Below are 12,270 nucleotides of genomic sequence, written 5' to 3'. Positions count from 1 at the left end.
GAACTGTCCCTTTAAATCCCACCACACAGAGCGTTTGCCTCTATTGATCCACAATCCAGAGAAGAGCCACACTATTGACGGAAAACAAAACACATTAGAAAGGCCATTTGTCAGAAATGTTGCTCCCCAGATCTATCACAGAAAGAAAAATTTTCCCACTGTAAACGATAACACACGTCTGTTCTTCATTTCCAACAGATCAATGTTAATATGCAGGGGGTCCTGAAGATGGATTGTGGACACACTTTAACCAGTTAAGTGCCAGGGTCATATAAGAAGTATGAGCCAGAAACAAGGTCTTCATTTGATATGAAGCACTTCATACATCATAAGCCATAAGATCTGTCATATATAAACGGTATAGCATGCATACTGTATGCTCTATTCGTGTGGAGATTTTCAGAAGAAAGAGAGATGAGTTTATAGTACGACAAAGCTGACCTTTCAAATGATTTATATCATAGAACTAAACCTCTCATAGTGGTTTAAGCATGTTTGCCATAAAACTGCCATTAATGTGATAATTTCATATGAAACCTATCACACATAAAAAGCAGAAAATATGCTGTTTTGCACATGCTATGGCTGCTAAATATCATTTTAGAATCAACACATTCGGACGTGTGCTTGTTTGTGCTAAATTTACCGCAAGTTCAGTGGTCTATTCAAGCATTAAAACTCATCTACATTAGAGTAGGACGGCGTCCACGGCACAAAACCGCATTATGCCTCTTGTTCGCAGTGGGTCTTAGAGAGCAGTGGCCAGTCTGGTGCCTATTTCCTTGAGACAGGATCTAAGCAGGAGCCAGACGGGAAGGCAAGCATTGCCTTGCAGGAGTCCGGATAAGCCAGCTCTGATGGCTTGATACAGCTCCAGACCCCCAAGCCTGATACCCTGGCCACAGAAGCGGGTCTAAATAATGTTTGCCATGCCTGCAGAATACATGCTACTGTTTGACATTGAGTTTCCTGCTACTAGTCTTTCAGAACAGATAAGAGTCAGAGATCACCACCTGGAACAAACAAGTGAAAACATGCATAATAATCATTTATTATTATTAAATAAACATAAAATTGTAGTGTAGCATTTAGTCAAATGGTATATTGTCGCAGAATATAGCAAAGTTAAGTGAAAGATTGTTTAAATGAAAAATACATTAAACTACATGTTCTTCTTAAATATATATAAAAACTGAATCTAAATTCTTCCCCACTCATATAAGTGACGATGAACTTTAAAGCACAATTTCATGCAGTGTGCCTGTGCGATTCAATTCTATTCATTTATTTCACCATTTGAGGCTTAGGAGGCGAATTGCGAAAGCTTGAAAAATCTCATTAATAAAACTTGGTGGCTTCAATTACACAATAGATTTGTTAAATTTTTAACAATATCTGTGAGACGAAAAACAAAAATCTGTTGATTTGATTTTGGCACTTGGGTAATTCAATTCAAGATCATTTAATATATAATAATACACATTCACTTCAAAGTATAATAAAGTTAATAAAAAATGTGAAATCGCTGTACCTGAACTGTGAATCAAACATTAATAAAATAATTAGAGATGTGTTCCGACAGACAGCTTCTGGTATTATTGTCTAAAGTTGGGGAAAAGGTAATTAATTTGGCAGTAAATTTATTCGCACCGTGTTTGGCTCCTCTAACGAAGGAGAGGAAATTGCAAATGGAGATCGAGTCTTCCTCTATTGTGTCTGATCAAATGGAAATCTTTCTTTTTTTTAACACAATATGCATATTGTGGATCCTGGCCTTCCATTGCTGGATGACATGCTTGAGCATACCAGTAACTATGAGTGAAAACCCCTTTAATTACTTTTAATGTTTTAAATGCAAAATGTTCTAGATGTAGTTATTCATTTATAACAGATAAATAAAATAATACCAATATAAAATATTAAATAAATGAAAGTTAGAAGTTAAGATAAGCTAAAATAGATTTATACTGAAAAAAAGACGCAAAACTACACCATAATATGTCATCAAATTGCAATTTAAAGGGTGACATCTATCTATCAGTAATGACATCTATTTATCCACAGTAAATAAAAAATGTATTGACAATAACAAACATAATAAATTATATTTCATAGGAAACTTCTCTATACTAACTACCAAATTAATCTTGCAAAACTCTTAGTTTAATTTAAGATTCCTTCTAAAAAAAATAATGTATACAGACTTTCACGATACGTCTGTAAGCTCTTGATTTCTCATTTGGTTTCTGAGCGCACAGAGCAACAACCAGGTGTGTAAAACAAACATCAGGGCTGTTAATAACATTTGAACATATGTAAGCGCATTGTTTCTCATACAGAATGTTAAAGCTCTGTTACGGGATGTGCTTCATGACACAGTGGTCCCAGCAGGTTCAGTACAGGGCCTCAGTGGCCCACCTTGAGCTCAAGGGTTCTGGCACACTGGCAGATGGGACACATCGTGCCTTCAACTGGAAAATAGTTCTCTTGTGTCAGTAATGGCAAATAAGAGAATGCAGAGCAAGACTGGGCGAACTTTAACAGTGCCTCCAGCGCCAGTGAATAAAGAACTAACACGTACTGTTTTGTCGTTTTAGAAAATTGAATAACTTTGTGTATATCCATAGCTCAAACAGCATTTTCATATTAAAATAAAATAAATAAATTATACTATACAAAATAGCTCAAACTCCATTTTGGTATTAAAGAAAGTAGATAGCCTAAGTAATATTATACTGAAATAAATATTTTTTCCTAAATGTTTGCTATAATCCTCAAACAGCAAACTATTAAACTAAAAATGAAACTATTTCCTGTACAACTCCATAAATATGCATGTATTCTTTTTTTTTTTCTTTTTTACAACCGCTGCAATGTTTTTGTTCAAGTCAGATGTGAAAGTGTAACATGACTCAATGCTGCCACCTAGTGTTCACACCGCGAATCTCACCAAACATTATCTCCAAATATATATATCACAATTTATATAAATATATCACAAAAGTCATCACATTTGTTTTTATTTCAACTATTCATTACTACAATGTCTGTTAGCAAAACAATAGTTTTATATTTTCAGATGTTCCATTCACGGTTTCATGAAATGCCCTGATGACAACTTATTCCACTTGGCTTACCATTCCAAGTAAAAAAAACACATAAACGTACTGCTTTAGATAGATAGATAGATAGATAGATAGATAGATAGATAGATAGATAGATAGATAGATAGATAGATAGATAGATAGATAGATAGATAGATAGATAGATAGATAGATAGATAGATAGATAGATAGATAGATAGATAGATAGATAGATAGATAGATAGATAGATAGATAGATAGTTTTATGCAATGCCATGTCAGCATCTAAGGCTATTTTCATGGCAAAAATTTAATTAAAAAATACAAATATCATATAATACAATAAAACCAAGCAAACAAACACTACTAGTCATATTAGTCAACTTTTTTTAAATTAACATATGATAAAAAATCAAAAACCTTTTCAGGCATAATTTTACTAAATAAGTCCATATAAGTGAAATACGTACTGCTTTAATTCACCTCTAGAATATGTAACTCACATCATTATCTTACCCCATAACATAAGATTTTTTTTTTTCTATGAATAAGTCAAATGCAATTAAAATTACAAATGCATATTATCTGGTTCATATTAAAAGCTATAGCACCTATATCTATACAAGTAGGCTGTGTTTTTGTAGTCAACATCCTTAACAAGTGAAGTATTAAGCTTAAATGAACACACTGCTATATTCTTAATACAAAGTACTATACCTACAGTATACATACATAAGGAATAGGGATGGGTTTCATTTATGCATTCAGTTTGTAAGACAATTCTACATGCAACTGACCCAAGAGGGTTAAATAGAGTCCAGCCAAGATGAGACGTCCTCTCCTAGACTCATTATCAGCCTCATGTACTGTATTTCCCGTACTAATAATGAAACAGTGCAGCTGGATAAAACACACACGCGTGATGAAGTATTAATTATGCAGCGCTAAACATCTATGAAACCAATTTGTAATCAAGAGGCGTGACAGCATACACTAGTGTAATAACACTGAACCACCAGAAACCACTGGAGCTCTCTGTATCCCTTATATGTGCGCTAACAGATGCTGACCTGGCGTATGTAAGGGCATTACAACAGATCAGACACTAGAACACCAGACACTGCTTGCTATTAGAGACAGACAATAACTGACATTTTTTGATATTCATACTTTTCTAATTAATCAATATTGGTTCTCCTTAAGTAACATTCTTTGCTAAATCATTAAAAAATAGCAACCAACCATTTTTTGCCATTTCACCACTGAGCATTAAACAGAAAACAACTGCATTTCACAGGTAAATTAACTAATTCAATGTATTATTTGCATAAATTATTCAATTCACATAACAGGCATATATTATCAATGATATTTTTTGTTATTTTTATTATAGTAGTTATAGTTATTTCTTTCAACAATAAAAACAGATGTAAAAAAGAAATGAAATATGAATAACACTAATATAATAACACTAATAAAAATGTATCTAAATATTGTGCATTGATTTGCATTGCTATAGTCGAGTTTTTATTTATTATTGAAACAGATGTATATATATATATATATATATATATATATATATATATATATATATATATATATATATCCCAATTAAAACTTATAGCAAGCAATCATACTCAAGCACATTCAACAATAGAAAAACAAAACAATGCAAAACACATCCACTAATGCATCAGCAGGTAGAGTCAAGATTTGAACTCCAAGCGTAAAACTCTATTGGGACAACTCTATACACGTAATGCTAAATAATCTGTATCATACTGCAGAATAGTGTATAAAGATAATAAAATGCGTTTGAGCAAGTCTTTAAATGCAATCCAAACAGTGACACGAGGGTGTGTTTACATTAAAGCGGACGTGACGTATTAGGTTTTGAACCTGAGCGACCGCGCGCAGGGCTAACGAATTAGCTAAACATTTTACGATTTATTGCCAACTTGGCAACAGAAGTAATCAGTTTTTACGAAAAGATTTTTTTCTTTTTGTTCTTTCAGCTGTGCGATTTGATCCAAAGGTGAGACTGACATGTAAAGGCCTTTGCGCATGTTATGGGACAATGCTAGTTAGCCATCGGCTACCCCTGAGCACAGATAAACAAATAATATCGGTATCAAATGTGTCTATTTGACAGCTAATGAATGCATTATTTGTCTGCCTTATTTCTCAAATGTAAACCATAAGATTGATTCTTAAATTGTGTAATTAACGTCGGCTGCCAAAACAGTTTATTGGAATCGCTTGCAAACATGTTTTCCAACACATGATGTAACGTTAACGTTAACTTAATAATTTAGAAAAGTGCATGTAAACTGCACTGAATTTGTATCCACGTCGTATCCCGTAAAAAATCTATTTCTTCGACTATTTATGCTTTGCATAAGAAAATAGTTTGTTGCGACTTTTGCTGTATTTGAAACAAACGTTTTATGCAGACTCTTAACATTCACTTTGATTTCAGTTGTTGTGCTGTCTATTCACAAATGGAGCACAATCCCCTACACGCTGCCACAGTGTTTGTTTTCTGCGACATACTTGCCTTATATAACTTCTCATGATGTGCTTCTGTTGTCTTCTTTGTTTTATCCAATTGCAGATAGGATGGATCTCCAAAAAATCATCCACGACGCGCTGTACGACTTCATTTTGTCATATATTCCTCACGCGGATCTGAGGTGAGGGCGTGTGAGTGTTCATACGTTAGATAATTTTTTTCCCCCCTTCAATCGTGCAAATCTGTAAATAACGTATTTTTATTTTGACCAGTACGCTAGATGACGTGCTTTTGTCCTATATCACTGGGGTGCTAGAAGATTTGGGATCTCAAGAAAGTGAGGAGGAAAACTTTGATGTCGAGGTGTTTGTTGAAATGTTGGAGGCCTACATTCCTGGTTTCTCAGATATTGACAGGTTATTTTGGGCAGATGTCTTCCAAATTAAATCCTAACTGAGATTTAAAAATATATTATATTAAAAGTTTTATCATATTTGAATCGATGCCTTTTCGATTTATGTGTTTTATCATGCAGTGTCAAAGTTTGTGAGATGATGTTTAATCTGGCATCAAAGTTGGCCTCAGCCCGGGACACAGGTAATTTTCCTTTCATAAGTACATTTTTTGTATAATATTATATTGTATTTTGTCATAGCAGATTTAAAAAAAAAAAGTCCTCACACCTGAATGACTAATAGCAGGTGTGCAGGACAGTCCAGTTGCATCCCCGCAGCGCCACATGTTTCAGGACACACAAGCCAGACCACACGTCTCAGGCTGGAAGTGAAGGCGAACCATAATGGTTTACAGAGCGAGTCTTATCAAGGTGATGATACACAGGGCAACTTTTTGAGCAATGTTGCTAGGCAATGTTGCCGTCAATGGGCAACCAGATGAGACACAGGGCCCACGACCGATCTAAATTATCCAGATATAAATTTATTGACCATTTTAAATGGGAAAGTGCCCAAGCAACAATCGCTCGGCTAGATTGCCCAGCAACATTGCTCAAAAAGTTGCCCTGTGTATCATCACCTTTAGAGTCGCGCCAACTTTTTTTGCGTAATTTTCTTTTGTTTGATGTAGTTATTTTCGCATGGATTTGATTGAATTTGACATTTTTTATAGCAATACCTGAATTACTAAAAATACATGGTCTGATTGTTTATTGATATTCATTTTGATCAATATAGTTTACTAATGTAACATTATAGTGTTTTCCATTCAACTGTAGGCTATTATAAGATAATATTCACTTCATTTTCATTTTGTAACAAATACTTAAAGACAGAGTATGGCTATTTAATGTAAAAAATTCATCGCAAAGCCCATTTACTACACCCAATCTAAAAAGTAATCAAACTGTCCGACAAATGCTAAAAACGATAAAGAATGAAAACAATTTTAAGCTTTCCACAGCGTGCAAGTAATAAAATGTGAAATACATGTACATAATCGGTATTTAGTTAATATAGTTAATATATAAATAAATTGTTAACCACATAATGACAGAAACATTACAGACAACTCGCCTTATGTTTTAATAACTCCGCCCCTTCACTTCCAGCCTGAGACGTGTGGCCTGGCTTGTGTGTCCTGAAACGTGTGGCGCTGCAGCTGAATATAGACAAGAAAATATCCCCCACACTAAACTGTGATTTGTGTGTGTGTCTTTAAGAATCTGGAGTGATAAAATTAGAGGAAGGTAAATTTCCTCTCTCTGAAAGTTCTATTTTAACCCACGGAGTGTCAAGAGAGAAGTCACACAACCTCACATTACAAGCAGAGGGAGCCACAGCTCAGGTATTGGGCCTTTCAGGCACATTCATAATGTACCAGATTCTGGCAAGCTGGTTTACAAATGAATATGTGTCTGGAAATGTGTTTTCAGGTTAGTGAATCTTCGTGGGATAACCAGGAGCAGCATCTTCTCGAGATGTTTCCCAAATGCAGTGTGACTGAGGCCAGAAGTGCATTGTCTATTGCTAAAGGAGACATGGAGGAAGCTGTTCGTCTCATTATTGAGGGAGATGTCCAGCTTGCATGCCCAACGTCTCTCCACGTGAGTTCATTTGAAAAGTTCCATTCACACTGGTCATAGATAAAATGATAGACTATTTGCAAGTTATCACTTTAATTTGATTCAAGATGGATGTTTTTTATATTTTAAAGATGTTAGTGATTTTTTGTTTTTGTTTGTGTTAGTCCTTGCTGTGTTGTTATTGTTAACTAAAACTTTTGCAATTAAAAATCATGTTCATTAATTGAAATAATGCTGAAATAAAATATAACTATTAGATGAAAAACATAAACGAAAATAAAGTACCAAAATTACTGAAATAAGTAAAAATCATATAACAAAAATCTAAATATTAATAACAGGGTTCCTATGCCATATGGAAAAGTATGGAAAAAATAAAACAGATTATGGAAAAATATTTTGTTTCCAGACTATTGCCCCTATTCAGTTTTCTAAAATATAAAATTAAGAATTTCTAAAAAAAAAAATGAAAAAAAATAATTTATCATATAAGCAGAGTCTTTTCATGACAGAAGTTTAGTGATTGTCAAACACGACTGAATGAATTCAAGGCGCACATTTTCATTTCGCAAGACCTCTATTTGGATTTTCTTTACCATAAGCAAGTCTCTTTTGAACTCAAACCAGCAACAGATAAAGGAATAAACAATAATCAGACTGTACTTTGCTTTTTTTGTTGATCGTGCAACATCAAACCATATTTACAGTATCAAACCGATGTGTCAGAGGTGAATATATGCAGGTTATAAAGCGTTTTAGGTTCTTCCCATCATGTTATCACTACAAGAAAACCAATGAAAATGAAATATTTACAGATGACCGTCCTATATACCAAAAATAATGTTGTATGAACAATCTATGTTAAATATGGTCTGAAAAATCTACTGACAAGTTTGGAAATTTGAGTCTGGAAAAGAATGGAATTTTGAAATGTAAAAATGTGTATGAACCCAGTGTAAAATACTATAATAGTAAATAAACAATACTAAAATAACACAGATGCCTTTAAAATGTTATATTTTCAGGCTAACCAAGGGAAGACCATTTCTGCTGAAGTTGATCAGAAACTGAAAGCAAGCATTTTAGAAAAGTGAGTTATCTTGATCTCAGATTCTTTAACACTATTGCACAAACTTGTTATATCGGATGTCACTGCATGTAGAACAAAAAATTCTCATTTAAATGTTTGGACCCCCCCATCCCAGGTACATGCTGGTTGATAATGAAGAAGACAAGAAAGTACACAGACCAGTCACTCCAAAAGATGTGAGTTTTTGCTGTTATTTTTAGTGACTGCATTGCATAACATTGATGAATTCATGTTTTTTCTACATTCCACTTGGTCATCCACAGGCTCCTAAGAAACTGGTGCGCTATCATGGCAGTCAGGTGGTCACTACAAAGGGAGAGCGCTACCATCTAGTCAAGAAAGAAGAACCAGAAGACATGAAGAAGACTTTCGTTAGTCTCAAACCAGCACGCAAATATCGCTTTCATTGATGAAAGGCATCTTGTTGATGGACCATTCAGAGTCAACCCCTCTTGTTTTTGATATTTGTGTCTGGTTATCTGATCTGTTTTTATTGGTCCAAATGTGTGTCCACTTAAATATATGGTGCTGGAGATTTGGTTTCTCGGGAGTTTTATGGGTTTTGATGTGTGAATTTGTTGCTGTTCTGTAAAATCTCCCTGCAGGTCTCTTTTTTTCGAGCCCTTATAAGTTACTGTATTTATTTTTTTAACTACTTTTTACTAAAACATTAAGCTATAGCTAAAAACATGAAGGTGTGTCTACATTTGACTTTTTTTTTAAAGCCAAACCCTATTTTACACATCATTTCAATGAAAGTCTTTGAAATGTTCAGCTAAGTGGTTGTTTTGTTATAAAATCAGCCAATTTAGCTCATTTTCAGTGGCAGGAACATCAGTCTTTGTATTTTGCACTGTTTAATTAAAACGCAGAAATAAAAAGACTCCATATATGTTCCTGAGACTAAATAATAGCAGGGTCTGTGTGACATTTGATTTTTGGGTAACACTTTACAATAAGGTCCCATTTGTTAATATTAGTTAATATATTAACTAACAAAGAGCAATACATTTGTTACAGTATTTATTAATCTTTGTTAATGTTAGTTAATAAAAAAAAATACTGTCGTTCATGTTTGTTCATGTTAGTTCACAGTGCATTAACTAATGTTAACAAATTCAACTTTTGATTTTAGGAATGTATTAGTAAATGCTGTAGAAGTATTGTTCATTCATGTTAACTAATGAAACCTTATTGTAACGTGTTAGTGATTTTTGTTACAGCTGTCAACTGAAGGTGAATCTTCCCATACACTGGACAAGCTTTGGACAGACCGAACCTTCACCTGCATATTTACTAGTTAGTTTCGTGTAGTTCGCTGGCTTTGCATAGTTTTAGTAATGGATGTGCTTTTTGTTTACTATAAACAATTGTATTGTCATATCCATATTATCACACCAGTATTTTTCAAGATTGTTTGTTTGTGCTTGATGTTCTGTTTACATGTTGTCTATGGAATAGAACCAGTGTCAACACTACCATTCAACTCCACCATGGCCCTGAAACTTAAGTGCAGTGACTAGATTCAAATATATTAATAGTATTTTTCAAGGACTGATGATGTTTTTGAGAGTAACTAAAGAATTAATGTTTTATGAATCCTGTGTCTTTCCTCAGTTCTGTACTTAAATATGTAATTACTTCTTAAAGCTGGTTTAAAAACTTTGAAGAGCATAATGAAATTGTGTCGAAATAATGCATGACTTTTAGAGTGGGCGAATATACACATCTAAAGACAAAGGTGAGGAAAGAAAACATTTTATGTTTCATTGAAAGACTACATGAAGAACGAAGCTAACGACTTTAACCCCCAGTTTCACAGACCAGGCTTAAGCCTAGTCCTATATTAAAATGCATTTTTGCACTGATTTAGCTGAAAGCAACTTGAATGGCATATCTTAAATTATGTCAGTGACATTATTCTGTCTCAGGATGCACACCACTAATATTTTTTCTAAGGCACATTTTATAAAAGCTACTTAAATGTCCTAATTGAACTAAAACCTAATCCTGGCTTAATCTAAACCCTGTATGTGAAACCAGGCCTATGCCACTCAGAAATCAGTGATTAAAGGATCATGCAGATACTTTGAAATAACAGGTTTTGTTCTCTTAAATTTTTACATGACTAAGGTTGTCCTCTAATGCACAAAGCTACAGCTATGCTTGAACGCCTGTGCAATAACTCTTTATAGAGACAAAATACATGTCAAACACTTCAAACTAGGGCTGTCAAACAATTAATCGCATCCAAAATAAAATGTGTGTATGGTGTATAATTATTTTCTATATATAAATACACACACATGCATGTATATATTTAAGAAATATTTGCATGTATATACTGTGTATATATATTTATATTATATATAAATATTTTATATATAAATAACACATTTTTCTTAAAAATATACATGCATGTGTGTGTATTTATATATAGAAAATAATTATACACCGTACACACACATATATTATGTAAGAACAAACTTTTATTTTGGATGCGATTAATCGAGATTAATCGTTTGACGGCCCTACTTCAAACTATCTTTTAAGAATTTCTCCAGTATATTTTATTCCTTCAAGATCTTTGTAAGAACTTAAAAATGCTTGTAACAAGACAAATGTCCCCAGAGTTGATTTATTTGATATTGTTTCTGTAATTGGGATTTATATGATAGATGACTGCTAGAATTGTCAGTACACTGTTCAACATAATCAAGTTTTGGCAGTATGTAAAGTCAGCTAGAACAAGCCCATGATATACCCAAATCACAAAAACATTGCATACATTTAAAGGATTATTCTTATTCCTAAACCTACACTACCATTCAGAATTTTGGGGTCAATGTGATCTTATTTTAAGAAATTAAATTGATTGACACATTAATCAAAAGTGACAGTAAAGTCAAAGGATAATTTGTCTTTGTAAGCATTTGTCCCTCAAATGTTCTGTTGTATTATCATACGTTTTTTTTCTTATCTCGTCTTTTTTTTCTTTTCTTCATTGACGTTGTTCTGTGAAAAAGCAAAACACTAAAATAAAGGTGTAAACAAAAAGTGACAGTAAAGATATTTATAATGTTACAAAAGAATTCAGTTTCAAATAAATGCTGTTCTTTTCAATTTTCCACTAATCAAAGAGAAAATGTATCATGGTTTCCAAAAAAACCAACAGCACTGCTTTGAGCTCCGGTAATAAGAAATGTTTGAGCACCAAATCAGCATATTAGAATGATTTCTGAAGGATCATGTGACAATGAAGACTGAGTAATGATGCTGAAAATTCAGCTTTGCCATCACAGGAAAAATTACTTTTCAAAATATATTCTATTTTAAATTGTAGTAATATTTGACAAAATTATTGCATTTTTGATCATATAAATGCAGCCTTGGTGAGCATAAGTAACTTCAGAATCTTGGTGACCCCAAACTTTTGAACGGTAGTGTAGATAAAAATGTAAATCAATTTCAGCTTTTAGCGCACTCACATTAACAAAAACTATAATAATGACAATCGTAGTTGCAATTAAAAACAAACAGATCA

General features: G+C 33.3%; 1 protein-coding gene across 2 annotated transcripts; it reads left to right on the top strand.

The window, feature by feature from the left end:
- The first annotated feature begins 4,908 nt into the window (after positions 1–4,908).
- cuedc2 (CUE domain containing 2) lies at positions 4,909–10,818 on the top strand. 2 transcript variants are annotated; one of them, XM_081351178.1, is made up of 9 exons: positions 4,909–5,118; positions 5,698–5,776; positions 5,868–6,011; positions 6,131–6,192; positions 7,274–7,398; positions 7,487–7,657; positions 8,662–8,726; positions 8,842–8,902; positions 8,990–10,818. In XM_081351178.1, the coding sequence occupies exons 2-9, from the start codon at positions 5,703–5,705 to the stop codon at positions 9,134–9,136; spliced, it is 849 nt and encodes a 282-aa protein (XP_081207304.1). In that variant the 5' UTR covers positions 4,909–5,118; positions 5,698–5,702; the 3' UTR covers positions 9,137–10,818. The 2 variants fall into 2 exon arrangements, with proteins under 2 accessions (XP_081207304.1, XP_081207305.1); XM_081351179.1 differs by lacking the exon at positions 5,868–6,011 and having other exon boundaries at positions 4,938–5,118.
- The last annotated feature ends 1,452 nt before the right edge of the window (positions 10,819–12,270 follow it).

Source organism: Scardinius erythrophthalmus (assembly GCF_964197995.2).
Source record: "Scardinius erythrophthalmus genome assembly, chromosome: 21".
Taxonomy (NCBI): domain Eukaryota; kingdom Metazoa; phylum Chordata; class Actinopteri; order Cypriniformes; family Leuciscidae; genus Scardinius; species Scardinius erythrophthalmus.
This window is presented reverse-complemented; position numbering and strand designations above follow the sequence as displayed.